Consider the following 27,926-nt stretch of genomic DNA (forward strand, 5'->3'; position numbering starts at 1 on the left):
CCCTCCCTCCCTCTCTCTCTCCCTCCCTTCCTCCCTCCCTATATTACAGTGCATTATTTAAAATTTAAATGAATGTAGGTAGAGTCATAAAAGTAATAAAACGACAGTGCAGGTCCAGGAATGTCTATGCACAACCACAAGCCCCTACCTCAGCAAGAAATGAGAAAAACATTATTTGTCTTGATATGTCTCGCCTCCTTGTTGATCAGCCCCTGTAAACTTGTATCTTCAAGGTTCACTTCTTTCTATTTTCTGCCTCTGGTGAGACTCTTTATTAAAAAGATAAAAAGATTAGCTGGGCGTGGTGGTGCATACCTGTAGTCCTAGCTATTCAGGAGGCTGAGGTGAAAGGATACATTGAGCCCAGGAGTTTGAGACTGCAGGGAGCTATGATCATACCACTGTAGACCCGTCTCAAAAAAAGAAAAAAGGAGAAAGAGAGAGAGAAATGCTATATTAAGAATTCACAGACCTAGACATCTCAGAATTGAGTGTAAAATATAATTTATGTACTGTATAATTATTTTAATGCATGTATTTGTATATGTGTGTGTATGTTTTCAGACTCACAACTCACCTTTAACTCATATTTTGTGTCTGCAAGGACCCAGACTCAGCTTTTTGTGTTACCTTCTTCATATCATTTTGCCTTGGAAAATTAGTTTCCTAGATTAGTTACTAAGAAGTTGAATGCTCACTTTCTTTCTTTAAATTTTTTAATTTTTGAGTTGGAGTCTCACTTTGTTGCCCAGGCTGGAGTGCAGTAGCATGCTCACGGCCACTGCAGCCTTGACTTGCTGGGCTCAAGTGATCCTTCTGCCTCAACTTTCCAAGTAGCTGGAGCAACAGGCGTGTGCCACCATGCCCAGCTAATTTTTTGATTTATTGCAGAGACTAGGTCTCGCCAAGTTGCCTGGGCTGGTCTTGAACCTGTGGGCTCAGGCAATCCTCTTGTCTCCACCTCCCAAAGTGCTGGGATTACAGACTTGAGCCACTGCACCAGGTTAATGTCCACTTTCTAATAATTTAAAAAGTATATTTGGCTGAACCTTTGGCTTTCTCTGAGTCTAAATCTGGTATCTTTTTTCTGGGAACTGAGTTTCCATTTTAAGAAAGATACCTAAGTTTATGACCTTGCACTTTGAGCCTGATTTTTCCTAAACATTAAAGGAAGAAGCTGTTCATCAGAATAACTTTAGGAGCATGTGTTTATTTTTCTTTTTGTGACAATTGTAATATTATAGAAATTTAAAGCTGGAAGAGGCCTTAGCAGTAAAAACCCTTTCATTTTGCCACAGAGAATTAGGTGTAGTGTATCATTTATATATTTTTCTGTAACAAATTTCTCCAAAAGTAGTATTGCATTTTAAAACAACAGTAAACATTTATTCTCCTCAGAGTTTCAATGGGATAGGAATTTGGGAGTGGTTTAGCTGATTGGTCTGGCTCTGGTTTATCATAAGTTTTTAGTCAAGATGTTAGCCAGGTTACAGTAATCTAAAGAGGCTGCAAGATATGCTTCCAAGTTGACTCACTCTGCATGTTGTCAAGTTAGAGCTGGCTGTTAATGGGAGGACTTAGCTCTTTCTCATGTAGACCTCTCTAATGGCTGCTTCAGTGTTGCTACAACATGATAGCTGGTATCCATAAGAGAGCAAGGCAGAAGTGACAATGTCTATTATGATCTAGTCTCAGATGTCACATATAGTTATTTCTGCCACATTCTATTTGTTAGAAAGGAGTACCATCCACATTTAAGAGGAGGAAAGTTGGGCTTCACTTTTCATACCGAAGAATATCAAAGAATTTATCACCATACTTCAAATTCACCATATCTAGAGAAATGAAATTATTTCTACATGGTCAGACTGGGAGTTTGTCTGCAGAATACACGTTTTGAAACTAAGTACAAATTATAAGTAGTGGTTGCTTAGCTGTCATCCATCATTGGGTACGCATAGGAACCGGGTACTTGTATGTGTATTATTTACTTATTGATTTACCAGAGCCTTTTAATTATCCACAATATGCCAGGCATTGTTCTACTAACTGAATGTATCTGAGATAACTGGATTTGTGTGTAATGCTTACTGATTTTTTTGTTTTCGTTTATTTTTATTTTTTACAGGAGTCGAATAGTGAGTGTGAGTGTGTATGTGAGTGGTGTTCCTATACTTTTGATCTACCAAATAGTGTCAGAGCACTCCTCCCAAGTAGACTTCAAGCAGATTATTAATTTAAAACTGTAGCTGTTTTATTAGTTGACAACAAAACCCCTTATGTTAAATAACCAGCTAACTTTCCTAGTAAGGTGTTTTGTTATAGTCAGTTTCCTAATACTTGCTAAACATTTATTAAGGACTCGATATTGGAGAAGCAAAGAAGTATGCTATGATTTCTTGGTGTGTTGCTGCCTTTATAAGTTATGGTGCTATCTCAGCAGGAAGGAGAAAATAAAAACTGAAGTCTAGAAAAATTTTTGTATTTGCTTGTTTTTTAAAACTATTAAAAAATATAACTACTTCTCTCAATATTTATTTATTGAATTTTCTTTTCTTATAGGCAATGTCTATGCTGCTTCAAGGAATATAAGCATTTGGAGATTTTTAACCAAGTAGTGTGTGCACTTATTAATTTAGTGATTGCCCAAGTTCAAGTGCTCCGGGACCATCTTTGTAAACATTGTACTGCTATTAACATAGATTCCACGTGGCAAGATGAGAGTAATCAAGCGGAAGAACCACTGAATATAGACAGAGAGTGTAATGAAGGAAGTACAGAAAGACAAAAATCAATAGAAAAAAAATCAAACTCTACAAGAATTTGTAATCTGACTGAGGAGGAGTCTTCAAAGAATTCTGATCCTTTTAGTTTATGGAGTACAGATGAGAAGGAAAAACTCTTACTGTGTGTGGCAAAAATTTTCCAAATTCAGTTTCCCTTATATACTGCTTATAAGCATAATACTCATCCTACTATAGAGGTATGTAAAAATAAGTATTTTGAAGTTTTAGTAATGCCAGTTTATAGTTAGCTTGGCAGTATGTTTCTCACTTATAAATAAATATAGTATTTGTTGGTAGAAAAATTTATAAAAATCATTATTGTTATAAGAATTATTCCAGATTTCTCCAGAGCATTTCTGTAATAATTTGTGCTGAAAATTTCCTCAGCATAGTCTGTCGTATTAAGGAAATATTTATAAATTGAATTCAGAGAAATTAAACTGTTAATGATCTAAATATTTTGCTGGTACAGATATTTGCTCTGCTTATTATCACTTTCAAAAATAATGATTGAAAAAGGAATACATAAAATTTTAAATTTTATTCTTAGAAATGTAGTCTACAGACTTTGGAATTATTTCTTCATGAAAAGAGCCTAACAAATTGTCTCTGATAGGTAATTTTAAATAGTGACTTTTGTGTTTGTAAGTCAAGATGTTTGACTCTATTAGTAATATTTTTACAAGCATTTCCCAGAGTTTAGTAACCTAAGACTTATTAGATGATGGGATTTTTTTCTAGATAGTGGTAACTGCAAAAGTTAACATGGTCATGTGTTAGTGGCTTAACACAACAGTGGTTTATTCTCATGATTCTCTGGGTTGGCTGGACAATTTGTTTGCTAGTTTTGTGGGCTCACTTATGCAGCAACATTTCCTTTGAGAGTTGGATGGTTAGAAGGTTCAGGTCTCACTCATGTGTCTGGCAATTGGTGATGGCTATTGTCTGGTAATTCTTGTATTTTCTCAACATGGCTTCTCAGGGTGGATTAGTTTCTTAACATGGTAGTCTTAGCAGTGCTCTAGGAAAACAAAGTGGAAGTTGGTACAGATTTTTAAATGGCGTTAGAATTCTGCCATATTCTATTCTGCTGCATTCTTTTGGTTGAAGTAATTCACAAGGGCAGCCAAGATTCAGATGAGTGGTGAAGTAGACTCCATCTCTGGGAGGAGGAGATGTAAAGTTTCATTTTTTATCTTGTACTTTCTATTTCCTATGCATCTTGGGATGGGTAGAGTTGTAGCCATTAGAAAATCCACTGCATGATTTTTTTCTTTTCTTTTTTCTCCAGTTTATTTGTTCTGTGTTTTACACTTCTCCAGTTTATTTACTTCTCCAGTTTATTTGTTCTGTGTTTTACACTTCTCTAAATTTCTCTATGTTAACTTAGAAAATAATAGTCCTTTACTGGAATGTTTTCACATTGATTTGAGACTGGTATTTAAAAACATAATTTAGGAGCTGGGTGTGCTGGCTCATGTCTATAATCCCAGCACTTTTGTAGGCTGAGGTGGGAGGATTGCTTGAGTCCAAGAGTTCAAGACTGGTCTGGGCAACAAATCAAGACCCCATCTCTACAAAAAAATGGTTTTAATTAGCCAGTCATGGTGGCACCTTCCTGTAGTTCCAGCTATTTGAGAGGCTGAGGCAGGACGATTGCTTGAACCCAGGAGTTGGAGACTATAGTGAGCTATGATTGTACCACTGCATTCCAGCCAGGGGTGACAGAGTGAGACCATATCCCTAAAAAAACAAAAACAAAGAAAACATGGCTTAGGAGGTAGATATTTTCCCTATTAGAATTTTTCATGAGGATATTTTAAACCAGATTGTGCTTTATCTTCTAGAATTCTTAGTCTATTATCTTCCCTATAGAAACTTTTAAAAAATCTCTTGCATGACATATCTTAAACATTCTAACAAATGTCATTTCAGAATCTTTTTAAACAAGAGGACCCTTTGTTTCATACCTGAAAATTTAATCTTAAGACTATCATATAATTGATATTTTTTTTTTTTTTGAGTTGGAGTCTCACTCTGTCACCCAGACTGGAGTGCAATGGCCACTCCCGGCCACCGCAGCCTCGACCTACTGGGCTCTGGCGATCCTTCTGCCTCAGCCTTCCAAGTAGCCGGAATTACAGGCATGCGCTACCACGCCCGGCTGATTTTTTGATTTATTGTAGAGATGAGGTCTCGCTGCCCAGGCGGGTCTTGAACCCGTGGGCTCAGGCAATCCACTCACCTCAGCCTCCCAAAGGCGCGGGATTACAGGCTGAGCCACCGAGCCCGGCTAATTGATGTTTTAATGTCTTAAATTGGTGATTGAAAGATGCTAAAAATAGTTTGCTTAGGGACCTAAATATGTGAAATTCATGTAGAAGTAAATTTTCTCCAGTTTAAAATTTCTTTTTTTTGAGTTGGAATCTCACTCCGTCACCTAGGCTGGAGTGCAGTGGCATGCTCATGGCCACCTCAGTGTTGATCTGCTGAGCTCAAGCGATCCATCTGCCTCAATCTTCCAAGTAGCTGGAACTACAGGCACTTGCTACCATGCTTGGCTAATTGTTTAATTATTTTTTTTTTTGAGTTGGAGTCTCACTCTGTTGCCCAGGCTGAAGTATAGTAGCATGCTGCTCATGGCCACTGCAGCCTCTACTTGCTGGGCTCAGGCGATTCCTCTATCTCATTCTTCCAAGTAGCTGGAACCACAGGCTTGCACCACCATGCCCGATTAATTTTTTGATTTGTTGTAGAGATGAGGTCTCACCAAGTTGCACAGGCTGATCTTGAACCCCTGAGCTCAGGCAGTCCTCTCGCCTTGACCTCCCAAAGTGCTGGGATTACAGGCTTGAGCCACTGCATCCAGCCAAAAATTTCTTAATGGTTTAGAACTATAAACAATATTAAATAGTGCTATTTTGTTCCTAAAATCAGTTTGTTCATCAGAGTTTTTTTTTTCCTTTCTCAGTTTCAAAAATGGTAATCTCTAAATGTGTAGGCATAGTTACTCTCTTCTATACTTACCTTTTAGAATAAAGTGCCTCGTTATTACTGTGTTTGAGGATTGTTTTATGTGACTACTTGGTTAAAAGTATGGTTTCATGAGGTTTTTGAGGTAAAATTCTAATGAACAAATGCCCATAGGTACAGTAAAGGAGAAACCTCTTTATACAGAATTCTATATTGGATGCGTACCTCCTTAATTTTCTGTTTATGATAGTTGTGTCCTAGGTTTCTAATCTCTTCACAATGATCTATTACAATTACTCTAAAGTTTCTAGTTTCTATCCTAGTGGCCTTGTAATTAAATATGTTAATAGTCTACTGTAAAAGGATCTTAGATCAAAACTTTGGTAGCATACACATCTGTTATACAAGTTTATATTTATAAATTTGTATGTATATTGACATAAAAATTATTTTAAAGAACACCAAATATTATGCGGTACAGTAGAGTTTGTCAGAGATTTTTATCTCACTTTTGTGAAGGTCATCCATCCCGTTTATTTATACTGCTATGCCATCCTTTCCTGATAAAGCCTTTGGTTTTGATTTTTAGCTATTTTTTTTAAGAGGCAACTTGACCAAAAGTTTATTAGAAGGAAAAGATTATTAAAAAAGTTATGTGTTAGTATTTTGATAGCGGTTATTTTATTTTATTTATTTATTTTTTGAGTTGGAGTCTCACTCTGTCGCCCAGACTGGAGTGCAGTGACCGCTCCCAGCCACCGCAGCCTCAACCTGCTGGGCTCCAGCGATCCTTCCGCCTCAGCCTTCCAAGTAGCTGGAATTACAGGCATGTGCTACCATGCCCGGCTGATTTTTTGTTAATTTATTGTAGATGAGGTCTCGCTGCCCAGGCGGGTCTCGAACCCGCGATTGTTAGGTTTTGAGAATAAAACAAAGCAAGACCATTAAAATCACTGATAAGTTTCTTAAGGTCTTTTTAAAAAAAAATAAAAAAATTTTTTTGGAGACAGTGTCTTGCTGTGTTCAATAGACTGATCTCAAAAACCTGGGTTTAAGCAGTCCTCTCGCCTCACCCTCCCAAAGTGCTGGGATTACAGGTATAGCACCTGGCCTCATAAGGCCTTTTTTAGGGATTACCTAAAAGTAGAACCTTTTAAAGAAAAATGTTGTTTTTCCGCTTTATTGAGACTTTCTAGTGTTGTTCCTAGTGTTTTTACCTACAGATCCATGTTAACTGTTTATGTACTACTTAAAATGAGATTATAGTAACACTTTGGGATACTGTCTTCATGTATCCTGAGTAGAAATATGAACTGATAAAATAGTTTCTCTGAGGCCTCAAAATAGATTAACTAAGTCTGGGAGTAACATGTTACACATCAGGATAGAATTGGTACAAGATTTTTTAGCCCTGTTCATTTTAGGCTTTAGAAATCTTGACTGTAGCCGGGCTCGGTGGCTCAGCCTGTAATCCCGCGCCTTTGGGAGGCTGAGGTAAGTGGATTGCCTGAGCCCGCGGGTTCGAGACCCGCCTGGGCAACTTGGCGAGACCTCATCTCTACAATAAATCAAAAATCACCCGAGCGTGGTAATGGGTGCCTGTAGTTCCAGCTACTTGGAAGGCTGAGGCGGATGGATGGTCAGAGTCCCGCAGGTCAAGGCTGCGGTGGCCGGGAGCGGCCACTGCACTCTAGTCTGGGCGACAGAGTGAGACTCCAACTCAGAAAAAAAAAAAAAAGAAATCTTGACTCTAATATTCCAGCATGGGCCAGGTGCAGTGGCTCACATCTGTAATCCCAGGACTTTGGGAGGCGGAGGCAAGAGGATTCCTTGAACCCAGGAGTTAGAAGACTTTGTCAAACGAACAAACAAACAAGCCGAGTGTGGTGGCATATACCTGTTGTAGTCCAAGCTACTCAGGAGGTTGAGGCGGAAGGATTGCCTGAGCTCAGGTTGAGACTGCGGTGAGACGTGATCGTGCCACTGTGTTCTAGCCTGGGTGACAGAGTGAGACTCAGACTCAAAAAAAAGAAAAAAAAATGTATTTCCAGCATGGTTCACCTGGTCCACGATTCCGTATTTAACAGTACCACAGGAGTTCTTAAATTCTGAGCTATTTTAAGACAACGAAGAAAGATTGTTAAGAATTACTTGGACCAGGCGTGGTGGCTCATGCCTGTATTCCCAGCACTTTGGGAAGCCAACATGGGAGAATTGCTTGAGCCCAGAAGTTTGAGACCAGCTTGGGCAACATCGTGAGACCTTGTCTCTACAAAAAATAGAAAAATTATTGGGGTCTGATAGCTGGCACACACCCATCGTTCCAGCTTCTCAGGAAGCTGTGGCCAAAGGATTACCTGAGCCCAAGAGTTTAGACTGCATTCCAGCCTGAACAACAGAGTGAGATTCTGACTCAAAAAATAAATAAATGAAAATAACTTAAAGCTTTAATTGTAGCCCTATTAGTATGAACTTTTAGTAACAGATTTGATACACTTACTTAAGTATTTAATACATTTATTTTGGCAAATGTTTCAGCTTCTCTAAGGATATTTTTTGATTATTTTGAAATGTTTTGGGACCAGTCATTTTCAAACTTTATTTCAGCAATGGAACTTAAATATGTAGAACAGGAAATGGCAATGAATGAAAGACTTCTTTGACAGCTTTTATTCAGGTGAAAGTATTTAGCTCTCTGATTATAAAAGTAATATTTTCAATGTGACAAAGTAAACATAGGATATTCCAAATACAGAGTTTAAAAAGCCTTGAACTTCTCTTTTTTCCCCCATTCTCTCCTCAAAAAAACATTGTTAACAAATTAGTTCAGACATTTCTAAACATTCAAAATTTATAAATATCAAATTAGTCATAAATTCTGTTTATTAAAAAATGTAATATAAAGTATTATCTTTTTTTTCTTGTACATATGATTCCACCCTTTTTTTTAACAGCTTTTTAAAGGTATAACCTGTGTAGCATAAACATCACTTGATTAAAGTACACAGTTTCTTTTTAGTAAATTTACAGAGTTGTGCAACCATCCCCACATTCCAGTTTTAGAGTATTGCCATCATCCCCAAAAGATCATTCATGCCCATATCACCTTATTAGTTTTCAGGGTTGAATAAGACTCTAAATGGTTTTACCAACATTTCTTTTGCCATCTAATTGTTTCTAATTTTGGGATTTTATAAATAATGTCAGTGAACATTATTATACATAAATTTTCCAGCACTTCTCTGAGTAGTTCCTTAGGATAAGTACCTAGAAGATGAATTGTCACCTCCAAGGGAATATGTATTTTAAATGTTGGTAGAAATTGCCAAATTGCCTTCCAAAAAAGTCATATCAGCATATACCCTCATTAACAGTGGATGAGTATTTTTTAGGCAGTTTAAACCTTACATATGGGAAGCACATTGTGGAACTCTTGAGTGTACCTTTAGGAAGTTCCAGACTATAGTCTGGAACTATTTTTATAGGAATTATCTTGCGTATTTTTATAGGAATTACCTTGAGTTTTAAGCAAAAGTTCTTAAGATGAAATAATGTATAGTACATACTATAGAAATATGTCTTTAAAGAAAGGGTGAAATATACCTTAGACTTGAATATACTTTAGAACTGAATCTTATTTGCTTAAGTTAGGACTATCACTGTTTGAGAAGCAATTGTAAAATGATCTGTTTATTGAATTTTTATAAAATCAGTCTTTTAGAAATACTTTTTTTTGGATTGTTATTTTAGTAGTTGTGACCTAATTGTATTTGCTTTTTCTTTAATTAGGATATATCAACTCAAGAAAGTAACATATTAGGGGCATTCTGTGATATGAATGTAAGTGTTTATCTTTTTTCATTATAAGGTTTATGGAAAATTTTATGCTGCTCTTTATTATTTTTGCATCTTTTTATTTGGGTTTGGTAAATATAATTTAATTAGAAAGTAAATGGAGGCGAGGAGAACGAGTGAGAGAGAGATTGATTGATTGATTGATTGAGATTAAGATTCACTTTCCCAAGGTAGAGGAGGGAGTCAAAGCTTAGGAAACATGGCCACACCAGAGCTTAGTAAAGCAATGGCCTCCTTTTTTTTTTAATTTTATTTAAGAAAGTAGGATTCATCAAGAGAACAAAAAAGCTCCCAGAGCAGGAGGGGACCAAGAAGGTTGCCTCAGCCTCCATTTTTTTTTATTCAAAGCCTTTCCTATTGATGTGTTTCCTTATTTGCTCTTGTATGTCTTTTGAATTTATTTTTGTGTCTGGTTAGTGTTTTTCCAGTATGGCTAATAAGATAAAAATTCTTACTGATAAGTTTTAAAATAATGATACATTTTCTTTATTTTCCTAGGATGTAGAAGTACCATTACATTTGCTTCGTTATGTATGTTTGTTTTGTGGGAAAAATGGCCTTTCTCTCATGAAAGATTGCTTTGAATATGGAACTCCTGAAACCTTGCCATTTCTTATAGCACATGCATTTATTACAGTTGTGTCTAATGTAAGTATGGTTTGGAATTGATCTGAAATCTTAGGAATGGTGTCAGGCTTTTCAATAACATACATTTTTTTGTCCAGAGATGACAGGTTTTGAATGATTTGCATGTATAGTAAAATTTTTTTCTGGATTATATTTTGGGAAAAAAAAAATGACTACAGAAACCTTTTAAAAAGTCTTTATATTAAAATTAAGATTTGAATAAAATCAGTGAATTTTAAAGTTAAAATAGGCTGGTGATGGAGTCTTACACTTGTAACTCCAGGACTTTGGGAGGCTGAGGCTGGAGGATTGCTTGAGTTTCAGACTGGCCAGGAGTTTCAGACTGGCATAGGCTACATAGTAAGACCTCACCTCCACAAAAGATTAAAAAAAAATTAGATGTGTTTGGTGGTATGTACCTGTAATTCCAGCTACTCAGAAGACTGAGACAGGAGGATCATTTGGACTGTGATTATGCCACTGCACTCTAGCCTGGTTGGCAGAGTGAGACCCTGACTCAGAAAAAGTTAAAATACTTGATTATAGCCATTAACTCTAAAACAAAAGATAGGTAAAACTCTTATGGTAACTTTTTAAAAAGTTTTCTTGGCTAGGATTTTGTCCTGCAAAATTTTTGGCTTGCTAGGCTTTTTGGTTACTTAAATGATAGTTGCCTAGGTTACTACTACAGTGTGGGTAGTAACCTATACTGTGGTTGACTTCTCTCTGTATTACAAATAAAGATGTAACATTTCTTTTTGCCTTTGTAAGGAATTCTTTTGTATCTTGTAATTGTCATTTACTATGTAGCACAATAAGTATAGAAGCAGAGATAAATAATTTTTCCACCTGTGTATTAAAATTCAGCCTTCAAGAACTGCATGTTTCTATACTTGAAATAAATTATTTGTATCAGGGTCATTTTAACTTCCAAAATTTTATGGTTTCTGATAGGATGAAATATTACACACAGTAGCAGTATAGCATGTAGGTTAATAATGTAGTTTTTGCATTTACAGGTGTGTGTGTGTGTGTGTGTGTATGTGTGTGTATTTTGAGACAGGTTCTCATTCTGTTGCTCAGGCAGGAATGCAGTGGTGTGACCACGGCTCACTGGAGCCTCAAACTCCTGGGCTTGAGTGGTCCTCCTAACTCAGCCTCCCAACAGTTGTGTTTGAATCCTGAATCTCTCTTAATTTTTTTAATCTGTAAGATTGAAATGGTGATGGTATCTATCTTAGAGAATTGTTGTGAAGTTTAAAATGAGAAGATAGGATAGCACTTGATATATAGTAAGTATGTAGTGACTTGTCACTGTTACTCATTTTATCTATTATTAAATATATAACTTTCTGTTATTCTGATTGAAATTATTTGTTTGTACCACTGTACTCCAGCCTGGGTGAGAGAGCAAGACTCCATGTTAGGGGGAAAAAAAAAAGAAAGAAAGAAAAAGAAAATTATTAGTGACATCTCTTGAAATATTGCATACACAGGCATAGACCTCTTGGGCTCAGATGATCCTCTTGCCTTAGCCTACCAAGTAGCTAGGACTACAGGTGTATGCCACCACACCTGGTTAAATTTTTATTTTTTTGTAGAGATGAGGTCTTGTTATGTTGCCTAGGCTGGTTTCAAACTCTTGGGTGCAAGTGATCCTCCTGTCTCGGCCTCCCAAAGTGCTGGGATTACAGGCGTGAGCCACTACTCCTAGCCAATATTCTAGAAAAATTAAAAGGATACCAAAAATAAGAGATTGAATAAGCAACTTTGTATCAGTAGATTTAAAGATTTAGATACATCAACTTTCTAGAAAAAATTGCTATTAAAATGATCTCAAAAATAAAAAATTTGAATAACTATTTAAAAATTGAATAACTAATAAAAAATTTGCCCATAAGACAAGCTAATAACTACACAAAACAATGATGAATCTCACAAATATACTATTAAGTAAAAAAGCCAGACACAAAAGAATTTATTACAAAGGACTGGCATTTATCATATATAAAGAACTTCTACAAATCAATAAGAAAAAAGCAGATAACCCAAATGGTCAAAAATGTGAAAGGCAATTCACCAAAATAGGTTATACAAATGGTCAATAAACATAAAAAATGTATTTATTGTAGTTACTCATCAAGGAAAGGTAAATTAACAGCATACTATGATATTCAACATACCCACTTAGAATAGCTAAAATGAAATAATTAAATATCAAGCCCCAATAAGAATGTGGAAAAAACAGTACTCAAGTACTGCTGGTAAGAATATAAATCAGTTCAACAACTTAACTTTTTTGGCAACGTCACTAAAGCTGAACATACACATACCCTATGATCCAACAATTCAGCCCCTAGTTCAAAGAGAATGTGTAAATAGATTCTCCAAAATGTCCATAGTATCCCTATGTATACTAGTCAAAAACTAGAAAGTACCCAAAAATCCATTCACAATGGAATGGATACATAAAATGCAGTGTATTCTATTAAATGGATAATAACACAATAGAATGAACCATAACTACATAAAACAATAATCATTTTCGCAAATATACTATTGAGTAAAAAAGCCAGACACAAAAGAATTTATCCTGTCTGATTCCATCTGCCCATAGTTCAAAAACAAACAAAAATCCCCTAAACTGTGTTTAGAAACTGGAGTAGTGGTCACCCTTGGGGAAGGCAATGGTTGAAAGGGCACACAATGGGGACTTCTGGGATATTGACAATTTTTGTTTTCTTGATCTGGATTCTAGTTATATGAGATTGTTTTGTTTGTGAAAATTCATCAAACTACATTTATGACTTGTGTACTTTTCCATATGTATGTTATATTTCAATTAAAAATGTCTTAAAAAAAGAAATTATTTGATAGGAAATTTTATTCATTTGGCTTCCTCTGGAAAAAGAATAAAATCTAAACTTTTGAGTAAAATGAGCTACTGTCTTAACATTTTAAGTTTACATTGTGGTAATTTTAGAGAAGGCATTTAACTGTGAAAACCAAAATTCACAAAATAATTTATCTAAGGATTTTCTTGTATATATTTTTTTCGAGTTGGGAGTCTCACTCTGTCCCCCAGGCTAGAGTGTAGTGACAGGATCATGGCTCACTGCAACCTTGACCTCTTGGGCTCAGGTGATTCTCCAATCTCAGCCTCTCAAGTAACTGGGACCACAGACATGCACAATCACACCTGCCTAATTTTATTATTTTCTTGTAGACATGGGGGTCTTGCTATTTTATGTTGGCTGGTCTTGAACTTCTGGGCTCAAGCAGCCCTTTCTTGGGATTGCAGGTGTGAGCTATTGCGCTCAGCCAGGATTTTCTTAATCAGGAATGTTAAGTAAATCTGGATTAAGTTGAATTTCTTGAATTTATTTTTATTAATTGTTGCTTAAAAATCTTTTACAGAAGTCTTGTTAAAGATTTTATTTTATTTTTTATTTTTTTTGAGTTGGAGTCTTACTCTGTTGCCCAGACTGGAGTGCAGTGGCACGCTCCCGTCCACCACAGCCTCAACCTGCTGGGCTCTGGTGATCCTTCCTCCTCAGCCTTCCAAGTAGCCGGAAGTACAGGCACATACTACTGTGCCCGGCTAATTTTTAAATTTTATTTTGTTGTAGGGACGAGGTCTCGTCAAGTTGCCCAGGCTGGTCTCGAACCCGCAGGCTCAGGCAATCCACTTGCCTCGGCCTCCCAAAGTGCTGGGATTACAGGTTTAAGCCACTGTACCTGGACTACTGTATCTTTAAAAGTTATTTGTTTAGATTCTGTTTTAGTTTTCTTTGTAACCTTTTTTATGACTGCTAATTTGTAGACTATTGTCAACTTGCATTGATTGCTTTATTTTGCAGCTCAATGAAGGCCATTAAACCAAAGTTAGATTTTAAATTAGCCACATGACTTAAAATAATATATTTGTTTTGAATACTATAATCTGCATTCGTGTTTTTTCTGAGAAAAATAACTCAATTGTGTAACTAATTGGCATCTTTTCCTCATAGATTTGGCTCTCTGCAATCTAATTTATTTCATATAGTTAATATTTTGGTGGAAATTAAGAGGTTAAATAAGAATTATTTTTGTAATAAAGATTACTGCAGAACCTGTGCTTTATTTATCACAGTTTAGAGTTTTCCTGAAAAGGGCTAGTGACATTTAAAGCATTTGAAGTTTTGAGTTGATTTTTGACTTTTCCTCTAGTGGGTCATTGTATAAACCTTGGACATTTTAATATGTTGATTTTTTTTTCTTGAGAAGTAGGCAGCTTGTTTAGCCATGTTGTTTTGGCTTGAATAAGGCTGAGATCACTATTTGGGAATCTCTGATTTTTCACAGGAATGAAAACACCTACATTTAACAATAAAACAGCATTATTAGATTTAGGGCAGCTCTTTTTTTTGTAAAGAAGAGAAAAATATCCCATGAGTTCTGAACTACTTTTTCTTTTTTCTTTTTTTTTTTGAGCTGGAGTTTCACTCTGTTGCCTAGACTGGAGTGCAGTGACACACTCATGACCACCCCAGCGTTGACCTGCTGGGCTCTGGCGATTCTTCTGCCTCAGCTAATTTTTGATTTTTTACTGTCGAGACGAGGTCTCGCTAAATTGCCTGGGCTGGTCTCGAACCCGCTGGCTGAGGCAATCCACTCGTCTCGGCCTCCAAAAGTGCTGGGATTACAGGCTGAGCCACCCATCCTGGCCCTACTTTTACGTTAAGATAGATAAGTACTGACCTTATTGAGTCCCTTTTTTCTCCCACAATTTATTATGGTAAATCACACATTCAGAAAAAAACATGTTGATATCATTTCCTCAGACCCAGATCATTCTGTTTGTTTTCTAGGATAGTTTCCTCACTCTTACTGAGGAAAGGTAGCTATCAGATAGTGAGGGTTATGTCTTAGACTCTGAACTTACAATCCTGAGCTTCCATCACAGAAAAACTCACTGTGTCCTGGGCTTGAATTATCAACAAAGAAAATTCTTACTTCTTCAGATTAAGACTCAAATCTGATAATAACCTCAATCCCATATCCTTATTTCAATCTCAAAAAACTTGCTTCAGCAGTTCTTAACTAGCTTTGATTTTTAACATATTTCTCGATTTTGCACAAATGTTATTCCTTGTATTATATGGATCCATTCTTCAATAATGACTGCGACTGCGAGAAAACAAAAAAGATCTTCATATAGTTATCTTTTCTTTCCTTTTTTTTTTTTTTTTAGCCTGTCAAATCTAGCAGTTGTGGAGTTGTATACCAACTTTAGTGACACTAATATTAATAAATTCTCATCTCCAGCCTGGGTAGTTTTCTTACTTCGTGTTGGCCCTTAGGTTTTCAGCAAATGCCGCTTACCAACATTTAACATAGGTTTTGAGAAATAGAACATAGAGGCATACAAAGTTTCCCCACTGGAAGTTAATTTTTCTTTTGTTGAGTTATATTTGGCTTTAACTTACAGAATTTTCCCTCTGTTCTTTGCCTGAGTTTGTCATCTCATACATAACAATTTTTATTTTGTATAAAGAATCCAGTAGAGACAAGGTATTTATTAGCATGCATTGAGAACAAAAAGTGCAAATGAAGCTTAATAAAGAAGCCTCATAAATATATGCTTTAGAAAATATATGACAAATTATTAAGAACAAGATACAATTAGAGATATAGTCTTGTAGGGGCTATAGTAACATATCAGAGAACACAGCAACAATTTCTGAACTCTCAGTGTCCTAAGAATGCTTTTACGAATGTACTTTTTTATATAAGAAATATGAGATATGGTTTTTTAATATAAGATATTAGGCTAGGATTATATATTTTCAGATATCTCCGTACAATTATTTGAAGTTTCCGTTATTCCACTTTATCGGAACTAGCTTGGATGCAGGATATGTTTTTTCAACAGGGAACATTTTTCTTCTGTTCCTGAGATTTTTAGCCTATAGTTAGGAGGACTGCTAGAATTTCATTGGCTCCATGAGGAAGGGACTGGCAGACCTGAAAGCTCAAAACTTAGAGTAAGGAATAATAAAGGATTTTGTCCTTTTCAAAATTGATAATAAAATATATGTATTTAGAGGTAGAAAAATACTAAATGGTTTTGTTTTTGATTGCTTTAGTGAAAATTGTGTTTTTTTACATATTTGTTATATAATAATATCCTCTTCATGTTTATTTATAGATTAGAATATGGCTACATATCCCTGCTGTCATGCAGCACATCATACCTTTTAGGACCTATGTTATCAGGTAAGTTTATAAAATTTCTTCCCCCTTATTTGCATAGTACATTTAAGCAGTTATAACAGAATGATATTGTTTGAAAGTCTCTTGTAGTCACATACACTAGAGAAAATTTCAGTTAACTGTTTAAACATATTGTATTTTTTATGCATATAGATTCTAGATTCATATTTAATGCTTACTTTTAGCGATTTTTTTTAAAGACTTTTAGCATGAGTATATAAAAAGAAAGAGAATAATGGTTATTCTACTGTATTTATTCAGTCAACAAATGCATACTAAGTATCTATTAAGTTCTAGGCACTGAGAACATAGCAGAGAAGAAAATAGATTTTAAAAATCTCTGCTCTTTTGTTCAGTGTGTTGCAAAATAAATACATGATATGGTACATCAGAAGGTGGTAAGTATTACAGAATAAAAAGCAGCAATGGTAGATTGAGAGTTCTAGAGGATAGGTTACAGCTTCAAATACTCGGTTGGAGAACATCTCACTGAGGAGAAGGTGACATTTGAGTTTTGTAAGCCTCAACCTAAGAAAGAGATGGAGAAAGGATTGTATTGGTTAGACTTAGCATATGAGCTGTCAGAGTTGTATAAATAGTATTTTTTAATAAGATTGGAGTTCTTTTTTACTTTTTTCTCATTTATTCATTTGCAAAGATCTGATTGTCTGCTATTTTTCCAGTACTGCTTGACAGTGGGAGACAGTGACAGGCAAAGAACCAGATAGTGAGGAATGCTATGCAAGTAAGTTAGTGTCATACAGAGGGAGTATGAGGCCTTTCTGAGGCGATATCTGAAAGACATGAATCAGACAAGTGATGATCAGAAGGATGTATTTCATGTGGAAACCTACAAACATGGGCAACAAACATAGACTTTGAAGTTGGCAAGAGTATGACATAGAAGAAACCATAAGCATATTGGTGTGGAGCATAATGTTTAAGGGGCATAATTATGATATGAGGTTGGAGGGATAAGCATAGCAGATTATTCAGGATCTTGCAGGCTGTTGTAAGGGGTTCAGATTTTTTAAACAATGGGAGTCTATTGAAGGGTTTTCAGCAGATGAGTCATACTGTTTTTTAAAAGACCACTTTGGCCTTCAAGTGTATCATAAATTATAGGGGGGCTAGAGTAGAAGCTAGTAGGAGACTAATTGAAAGGTAAATTCAGTATTCCTGGAAAAAAATTATGATTACTTGTACTAGGATTATTAATTTTGATTTTGAGAATGGGATGAACAGAAGTGAAAAAATAAACAAGATTGTTCTAATGGGGTATAAGGAAATTAAGGCAGCACTGTGGATGACATTCAACTCTTCCTCCCCAATTTCTTGTTGGTACTGTGGTTATCACAACTGAGATGTGACATACTGGGAGAACTTAAAGACTTGGAGGTGCCTGTGGGACATTTAAGTGGCGTTGGCAAATTGGGAGTATGAACTTGTAGTTCAGAGCAGTTTTATTAATTTAAGAGTTGTTAGTATAAAGACAGTACTTTAAAACCAAGGAGTGAATGAAGTCACCTGGGGGGAAAATGTAGAAAAAGAATAGAGGTGAGTATAGGATGATGTCCTAGATCAGTTAGTTTTGTTGTATCAGAAAACAACCCCCAAAACTTGGTGGCTTAAAACAACAGCCGTTTGTTATTTCTCACAGTTCTCTTATTGCCTAGGCCATTCTGCTGATCTGGGCTGACTGGATGGCCTAGGACAGCTTCATTCACACATTCTGTGATTGGCATGCTGATTGGTCTTGGGGAGTGACTGGGAGAGGCTCTCATATGTGTCTAACAGTTAGCTTGATGTCATTTGGGGTTATTAGACATTTCTCTTTCATCCAGTAGATTAACCTGAGTCTCTTATTTTTGTGGTGAAAGAGTTCCCAGCAAGCGAAAGCAAGGGCAAATTCAAAGGCTTTTCAAGCTTCTTCTTATGTCTTGTCTATTAACAGCCCATTGACCAAAACAAGTTAAATTGTGGGACCTAGATTTAAGAGGGTAGAGAAATAGCCGGCATCTCTTGATGGGAGGAGTAGCAAAGTCACATTGCAATTACTTCGGCATGTACTGATGGGAGGAGTTTGTGGCCATTTTGCAGTCCAACGTATTTCCTGAGGAGCACTAAGGTTGAAAGATTGGATAGTGGAGAAAGAACCAGCCAAAGAAATAAGGCAGGACCTCAGAGGAAAATCAGAGACTTTTGGAAGAATAAAAAGGATAATGTTTTAAAATGTACACATATCAAATAAAATTTTTACTATGATATGCTGTATATGATGTAAGCCAAAATTTACTAAAACAGATTGTATGCATGACAGGTATTAGAGAATAATAAATCTTTATTGGGTTCGGATTCCTATGTAAAATGACTTGGCTTTTTGCAGTTGCTATTCAAGTTGAACTCAATAAAATAACACACTGCTCAGATCACAGTTTTATTTTTTTAATAAACAGGATCTTGCTCTGTTGCCCAGGCTGAAGTGCAGTGACATGATCTTATTTCATTGCAGCCTTGAACTTCTGGGTTTAAGTGATTCTCCCTTTTCAGTCTCCCAAGTAGCTGGGATTGTAGGCATGAGTCACCATGCCCAACTAAGGTCACATTCTATTAAGCATCATTTAGAATGCCAGGTTCTACTGTACTAAACATTATGGAGGTTTGGAGCAAAGAAATTGTGTTGAATTATTGAGTTAGTCTTTAGAAATGTTTTATGAATTTTTGCATATTGTCTGAGTTTTTATGTATTTCTGAATCATTTCAGGTATTTATGCAAACTCTCTGATCAGGAATTACGCCAGAGTGCAGCTCGTAACATGGCTGACTTAATGTGGAGCACAGTGAAAGAACCATTGGATACAACATTATGCTTTGATAAAGAAAGCTTAGATCTTGCATTTAAGTACTTTATGTCACCTACTTTGACTATGCGATTGGCTGGATTGAGTCAGATAACAGTAAGCTGTATTTACTTTATTTTTGGCTATTTTAAAATTTGATTTCTGGTCTATCATAATCATTATCCACTGTTTGTAGAACACTTTATGCCAGGCATTATGCTAAATATTTTACATGGATTACTTTGTATAGACCTCACAAGTAAATTCTGTGTTTTCTTTATTTCATATTTGAGGAGTCTGAAGCTTAGATTGATAAGGATTTATACCTTAGATCTGTATGATTTCAGGATCCAACTCTTTCATCTGTCTTTTTAAAAAATAAACTATTTTGTTTTTACATTTAGAAAGCAATGTTTTGAAAGGGAAAAATTATTAGAGGGGATTAGAAACAATTCATTTTCTAGGCAGAAACCACAGATTATTGGGCTAGTGGCCAAATTTCACTAAGAATAATGTGTTGTTTGTTTTGCACAGTTTAAAAATAATTGTTTTTAAGTAGGGAGAAATCATGTACAAATCTATAATCTTGGCTTCTCTTGGCAAGAGGGGTGGAGGAAGGCTTGGTGTTCTTGGGCCTGTATTCTTGCATAACATCAATTTGCTAGAAACTAAGTAAGTAGTTAGTTGTGCCACTTTGAATGGATATGCTTTCTCTGATTTGCTGCAGTTCCCCTTAACTTTGCCCCTTTATATTTCCTATCTGATTTGGTAGTGTACTTAACAATTAACATCTGAAGTAGCTAGACTTTTATTTGTGTATTAGACTTAGTCAATATAGAAAATACTCTTTGACATTTTCATAAGTTAAATCTTAAATTGGTTTATCTAGGGAGCCTTTTCTGAAACTTTATGTCTGTAATGACATATTCCCTACTGTTTTGCTTTAGATTTTTGTTATTTTTTTCCTTACTCAGCTTTGTTTTCTCTAGTGTGCTTAGTGTAAAAAAGCATAAATATCGCTTGTGGAATGAATTTGTGAAGTATTTTAACATAATGGAAATAGTCACACTAATTGGGAAGTATATGTGTCTGATTATCTTTTTTTATAATATAATTTTAATCTGCTTATCGGTTATAATCTACACATATCAAACAGTTTTCCATGTTTCTTGACTGTTACTAACATATACTGAATAATTTTGGAAAATTTATGATTTTCTTTTCTTTAATCATAGAATCAACTTCATACCTTCAATGATGTGTGCAATAATGAATCATTGGTATCAGACACAGAAACGTAAGTAGGAACATAACTTTATATATTAGTAGTATATCATTTTAATGTGTAGCTGTTTGAATGGTAAATATAAATGTGTAACTGTTTGAATGGTAAATATAATTGTGACTTTTAGATTTGAAGTGTTTACTAGAAATTCTTTGCCTGTGGCTTCTGTTTGTACAGTCTTTAATAAACTTCTAGAATAATATGTTGAAAGATTTTTCTATTTTTATTTTTGAGATGAGGTTTCACTTTGTTGCCCAGACTGGAGTGCAGTGGCATGATCATGGCTCTCAACCTTTTGGGTTCAGGTGATCTTTCTACTTCAGCCTCCTAGGTAGCTGAGACTACAGGCGCACACTACCATCCTTGGCTAATTTTTAAATTTTTTTGTAGAGATGAAGTCTTGCTGTGTTGCCCAGGTTGGTCTCCAACTCCTGGGCTCAGGCAGTCCTCTCACCTCAGCCTCCCAAAGTACTGGGAATACAGGTGTGAACCACTACACCTGAAAAGAAACATTTATCTTTTTTTTGTGAGTTGAGGTCTCATTCTATCATCCAGGCTGGAGTGTAGTAGTGTGGTCATGCAGCCTCGACTTCTGAACTCAAGTGATCCTCCTGCCTCAGCCTCCCAAGTAGCTGAGACTACAGGTTGCACTCTGTTGTGTCCAGCTAATTTTTTTACTTTTTGTAGAGATGAGTTCTCTCCATTTTGCCTAGGCTGGTCTTAAACTCCTGGGCTTAAGCAATCCTCCTGCCTGAGCTTCCCAAAGTGCTGTGATTGCTGGGAATTGGCATGAGCCACTGTGCTTGGCCCATTTCTTTCCTTTTTTTTTTTTTTTTGGAGTTGAAGTCTCACCCTGTTGCCCAGGCTGTAGTGCAAGAGGCATGCTCATGCCACCACAGACTCCTTGACCTGCTGGGCTCAGGTGATCCTTCTGCCTCAGCCTTTTGAGTAGCTGGAACCACAGGTGCAGGACATCACGCCGGGCTAATTTTTAAATTTATTGTAGAGATGAGATCTCACCAAATGGCTCAGGCTGGTCTTGAACCTCTGGGCTCAGTCAGTCCTCTCACCTTAGCCTCCCAAAGTGCTAGAATTACAGGCATGAGCCACCGTGCCTGGCACATTTCTTTTTTTTTTTTAATGCATATACCAACATAGAGTATTATTTGTCACAAAATATGAAAGGATACTGCTTATGCAGGACAATTTAGTAGAGAAGAATATCGTGTTGATAGTTTTCAGGCTACTGCAACAAAGTACCATAAATTGGGTGACTTATAAACAATAGAAATTTATTTCCAACAGTTTTGGAGGCTGGAAGTTCAACATCAGAGTGCCAGGATGGTCATTTTCTGTTGGGGACTTCTTTGGTGTTGGTGTTGCAGACTACCATTTTCCTATTGTATGTTCACTTGATGGAAGAAGACCCAGAGAGCGCTCTGGAGTCTCTTTTATCAGGGCTCTAATCTCATTCATGAAGGCTCCATCCTCATGACCTAATTATCTTTTGAAGGTCTCACTGCCAGTAACACCACATTGAAGTTAAAATTTCAACAAATGAATTTTTGAGGGAATCACAAACATTCAAGTCCATAATACATACTTGATACAGAAAAAGAAGAGACCTCATTCAAGACCTTATTTGATACATTTTGTGGAGAACAAGTTAGTGATGCTGATATATGAAAACGAGTAGTTCTTATAAGCTTAGAGTTCAAGTTCTCAGAAATACATTCATTCCATGTAATTGCCTATCTAATTTAGAAATCAAATTTGTAAATCTGCTCAGAGCTGGATAGCTTATGGTGTTAGAAAATTTAGGAGCAAAAGAACAAATTGTAGTATTAGTATCGTTCCATGGAACTAATCTTGTTGAACCCAGCTTTTCCTGAATTCAGAACCCAGAGGCTATGTCTTTATTCATTTTTCCCTTCAGGCTAAAGTGTTCTTATTCCACCAATTGTTTCTTATATGGTGTGGTTTTAAATTTATCACTATACCATTTATTTACCTCTGACAACATCCTTTTTTTCTCCCCAAACTAAACTGCATCCAGCTTTTTTTTTGGAGTCTCACTCTATTGCCCAGACGGAGTGCAGTGGCTGCTCCCGGCCACCGCAGCCTCAACCTGCTGGGCTCCGGCGATCCTTCCACCTCAGCCTTCCAAGTAGCTGGAACTACAGGCGCGCGCTACCACACCCGGCTAATTTTTTGATTTATTGTAGAGATGAGGTCTTGCCAAATTGCCTAGGCGGGTCTCAAACCCGCGGGCTCAGGCAATCCACTCACCTCAGCCTCCCAAAGGCACGGGATTACAGGCTGAGCCACCAAGCCCGGCTTGCATCCAGCTTTATTAAAGGTAGTTTTTGTAAACAATCATAGTATTTCAGGCAGGACATGGGCAAACACTCATTAACAGTATAAGACAACTTTCAAACTCCTTCTTTAATGGACTATCACTATAAAACCCAATGAAGATAGTCTTCATTTAATTCTCAACAGGAAAAGTATAGAGTGAGGGTTGACAGTTCACATTTAGCATGTTGTTTAACAACTTCTACAAACCAACCCTGGCTTTTAGGAAGTGAAATGAAAGTGGTAGAATTTATTTGAAGATTCACACTCTAGAAACAGAACCACTGCTCTTTTGAGATGTGCCATCTATCTCAGTGGCATCACTGGAAAGTCCAGATTGCTTGACATACTGGTAACCAGTTATTGGGGGTCAGGTCCCAAGGTGTCTGAATTTAAGGGAGTTAAGTCTGTGCTGAAGGTAGAAAGAGAGAAGAGGACATAAAAATGACTTTTGTTTTTTTACAACGCAAGGTGTTTGCACCAGTGTAGCTGTGTATGTCAACATCAGGAAATCCCTCCTCCTGGGAGCCAAGAGGAAATCTCTGAAAACTGGAAAGGAGAGGTGATTTTTCCCACATCAATCCAGCTTCAGAGACATTCTGTTAGTGACATATGTCCTCTCCCTCTCCCCAAAAAGATGAAGTATTTTGGTTGCAAACAGCATAGCTTAAACAAAAAGTAAAACAAAATTCTGCATTCGTATAAAACTTGATTAAAAAATTATAGTTCAAGCCGGGCAGTGGCTCATGCCTATAATTCCAGCCATTTGGGAGGTAGAAGCAAGAGATTTGCCTGAGTCCAGGGGTTTGAGACCAACCTGGACAACTTGGTGAGACCTTGTCCCTACAATAAATAAAACAAATTAGATGGTTGTGATGGTGGTGTGCATGTGTAGTTCCAGCTATTTGGAAGGCTGAGGCAGAATGATCTCCTGAGCCCAGTGGGTTGAGATTCCGGTAGCTGTGAAGGTGCCATTGCACTCCGGCCTGGGCAACAGTGAGACTCCAATTCGTAAAACAAAAAAAAGCAGTTCAAACCATACAGTCACCAGCAATACACAGTTATCAAAGATGTACACGCTTCACTTGGCATCTCCAGCATCTTCAGCTTTCTGTGCCTGGTCTGTTTTGGCATCTCCATTTTCTGTGGGTTTTTTCTCTTCTTTACCAGCATTGGCTTTTCCCCTTGGATACCTTCTCTTCCTTCCTAGTGGGGCCTTCTTAGGCTCAGGCTGTGGTGTTGGAGGACCAGGTTTTTACAGCAGACAACCTTGTGGCTCTTCTCTAGGATTTATCCTTCACTTTGGCTTTATCTCCTTTAGCATCCCCTTCAACCTTTCTCTCGGGCATGGTGTTGCTGGAACTAAGGTGTTGGGCGTGGGGATGGAGCGGCACACTGGCTTTGGTTGGTCCAAGGGTCATTCTTGCCTCTTCTTGTGGCAACATTCTTTGTCAGTGTTTCTTTTTTTTTTTGAGTCGGAGTCTCACTCTGTCTCCCCTGCTGGTCTCTGGCAATCCTTCCACCTCAGCCTTCCGAGTAGCCGGAATTACAGGCGCGCGCTACCATGCCCAGCTGATTTTTTGATTTATTTTAGAGATGAGGTCTTGCCAAGTTGCCCAGGAGGGTCTCGAACCCGCAGGCTCAGGCAATCCACCCACCTCAGCCTCCCAAAGGCGCGGGATTACAGGCTGAGCCACCGAGCCCGGCCTTTGCGCAGTTTTTAATTGGGTTTTTGGTTGTGTTTTATGGCCTAACACATGACCTAAACTGCAGAGTGTTCTGTGTATGCTTATTAAGAAGACAGTCTTCTGTTGTGTGGAGTATTCTGTAGATATCTGTTTAGTCTAATTGGTTTGTAGTGTTGTTTATCTTCTGTTTTGTTGATTTGCAGTGTAGCTGTTCTTTCTATTATTAAGAGTAAGGCATTGATGTTTATAACTATAGTTGATTCTCATTTGTGGATTTGGTTATCTCTGTATGGACTCTGAAACAAGATGACAGATTGGTCACCTTTGACTTTAGGTGGGAATGTGCTTATTAAGAGATTCAAATCATTCACTGCTCTGTGTATGTCTGTGAATGACAATGAAAGTGCCACCAGTATTGATTTGGGGGCTACACATAAATTACAGCAAATAGATGAATTAACAAAGATGGAGGATGGAGACTGGTGGGGGGTCCTGGCACTGTAGTGTAGCTCAAGAAGCTCTGGCTCTGGAACCTGCTAGATGGGGTTTGAATCCCAATTCTAGTCCTTGTTAGTGGGGGTGGCCTCTGGCAAGTCATCTAAACAGTTTTGAACCTCATCCTTCTTTTGTATGATAGAGATAATAGAATCTACCAGTATAAGGTTTTTTTAGATTCAAGATTATAATCTGTGTGATATGTGTATTATATACATATTTACCCTAGGACCTAGGGTTCAGTTTAGCTAATTCAGTGCTTATAGAAACTCAAATGCTATAATAAATATTATATTAATAGAATATATTTGCTTTAAGTAGCAAGAACAAACTGTTGTTGAATTACCTGTTTCTCCCTTCAATTCTGTCATTGGTTATTTTGGGGCTTTTTTTGTTAGGTTCGTATATATTCCTGATAATTTAATCCCTTTATCATTATGTAATGTCCTTTGTCTCTTTAAGCCATTTTTTGACTTAAAGTCCATTTTATTTGATATTAATATAAGTGCAACAACTTTCTTATGCTTACTGTTTGTATGATTTATCTTTTTCCATTTTTTAATGTTCAATGTTTGTTTTTTAATGTAAAGTTTGTCTCTTGGAGGCATCTTAGAATCAAATCTTGAAAAGATGTCCTACATCTTTTACATGGTTTTTATATCTGCTGTTTTGCTATTGGTTTTCTTTGTAACTCAGTCTTTTTTTGTTTCTCTAATTTCCCTTTATTGTCCTATTTTGTGTATATGGGTATATCCTAGTATACCATTTAAATTCTACTGATTTTTAAAAACATATATTTAAATATTACTTTCTTTGTGGTTGCTTTGTGGGTTAAACTTTATGGATTTATCTTCTTTAGATTAATACTAACTTAATTTTTTTTTTTTTTTTGAGTTGGAGTCTCACTCTTGTCGCCCAGGCTGCAGTGCAGTGACATGTTCACAGCCACCACAGCCTCGACCTGCTGGGTTCAGGCGATCCTTCCACCACAGCCTTTCAAGTAGCTGGAACTACAGATGCATGCCACCATACCTGGCTAGTTTTTTGTGGTTTATTATAGAGACGAGGTCTCACCAATTGCCCAGGCTGGTTTTGAACCTGCGGGCTCAGGCAGTCCTCTTGCCTTGGCCTCAAGTGCTGGGATTAAAGGCTGAGCCACTGTGCTCGGCCCTACCTTAATTCTAATAAAAGTAAAAAACTTTGCTTCTAGTATAGCTCCATTACTTCTAATAGAGCTCCAACTTCTTAGAAGTTAGCTTTTACTCTTATTGTGGTTCCCTTTTATATTCTTAGTTGTTTTTCTTTTCATTGCTTTCAAGATTTTTGTCTTTAGCTTTCATACATTTGACTATGATGTGTGTGTATGTATGGATTTCTTTATGTTTATCCAGCTGGAGTTTTTTGTGCCTCTTGGATATGATAATGAATGTTTTTCATCAAATTTGGGAAGTTTTGGCTGTTACTTCTTGAAATATTGTTTCTGGCACCCTTTCTCTACTTTCTATTACTCCCATCTATGTTTCCAGAGCCCTGAATGGTAGTTATTGAAATTGTCCAATTATATAGCTGCACAGTTGTAAGTTCACTCAGTTAACATGGAAGTCCCTGTTCTTTTTTTAATGTTCTTCAAGAGACGTAAAAAATGATGTTAAGCCGGGCTCGGTGGCTCACCCTGTAATCCCGGCGCCTTTGGGAGGCTGAGGTGAGTGGAATGCCTGAGCCCGTGGGTTCGAGACCCGCCTGGGCAGGCGAGACCTCATCTCCACAATAAATAAAAAAATCAGCCGGACATGGTAGCGCATGCCTGTAATTCCGGCTACTTGGAAGGCTGAGGCGGAAGGATCGCCGGAGCCTAGCAGGGCGAGGCTGCGGTGGCCGGGAACGGCCACTGGACTCCAATCTGGGCGACAGAGTGAGACTCCAACTCAAAAAAAAAAAAAAAAAAACAGATTTTTTTTTAGATATTAATGTTATTTGTTGAACTATCTATATTATGTAAATCTGAGAGTTGTATCTTATGAATCATAGCTTTTGTAGGACTATGTAGAAATAGGGAAAACATTTCATAAGTAATTTTATGTTAATGTTTTACCTTTTGAGTTCCATATATCTAATTCTTAAGTGTTTTTCAAAAAAACTATAGCATAATTTTTTATTATAAAATGTATTGTTTTGGGTGAACAGTAAGAGAATAAATTATTCAATTCTTCTACTTTTCTGTATATCATTACCTATAATTAATGTATATGAAAATGGGGAATCTTTTATTGTACATTTTATTTTGATATTTTCTTTTACTCACTTTTATAATATAGTCATGTGGTGCTTTATGACAGGCATACATTCCAAGAAATGCATCATTAGTTGATTCTGTCATGCCAACATAATAGAATGTATTTATACATAGATGGTATAACCTACTACACATGCTTGCTATATGATCTATTGTTTCTATGCTCCAAACCTGTATTTCATGTTACTATACTGAATACTGTAGGCAGTTGGAACATAATGGTAAGTATTTGTGTATCTAACTGTCTCTGAATATAGAAAAATAACTGTAAAACTTAGGCATGAAAGACAAAATTGATACTCTTGTATAGGGTATCTACTATAAATGGAGCTTGCAGGACTAGAAGTTGCTTTGGTTGAGTTGATGAGAGAGCATGAAAGCTGTAAATCTTATAAAGACTGTACACTAAGGCTACACAAATTTTATTATATTTTATTATTTATTTATTTATTTGAGTTGGATTCTCTGTCGCCC

The 27,926-nt window shown here is 36.7% G+C and overlaps 1 protein-coding gene across 1 annotated transcript in view; it reads left to right on the top strand.

Moving 5' to 3' along the window:
* Positions 1–2,885: 2,885 nt before the first annotated feature.
* Positions 2,886–27,926, top strand: part of USP34 (ubiquitin specific peptidase 34) — a 213,212-nt gene continuing 188,171 nt past the window's right edge. The window contains 7 exon segments of the mRNA XM_021711053.1: positions 2,886–2,919; positions 2,922–2,983; positions 9,549–9,599; positions 10,113–10,262; positions 16,432–16,499; positions 19,261–19,453; positions 20,572–20,633. Of these exon segments, the coding sequence (XP_021566728.1) occupies positions 2,886–2,919; positions 2,922–2,983; positions 9,549–9,599; positions 10,113–10,262; positions 16,432–16,499; positions 19,261–19,453; positions 20,572–20,633 (620 nt within the window).

This window comes from Carlito syrichta, unplaced genomic scaffold (assembly GCF_000164805.1).
Source record: "Carlito syrichta isolate Samal-C Ts95f unplaced genomic scaffold, Tarsius_syrichta-2.0.1 Scaffold301837, whole genome shotgun sequence".
Lineage (NCBI taxonomy): Eukaryota > Metazoa > Chordata > Mammalia > Primates > Tarsiidae > Carlito > Carlito syrichta.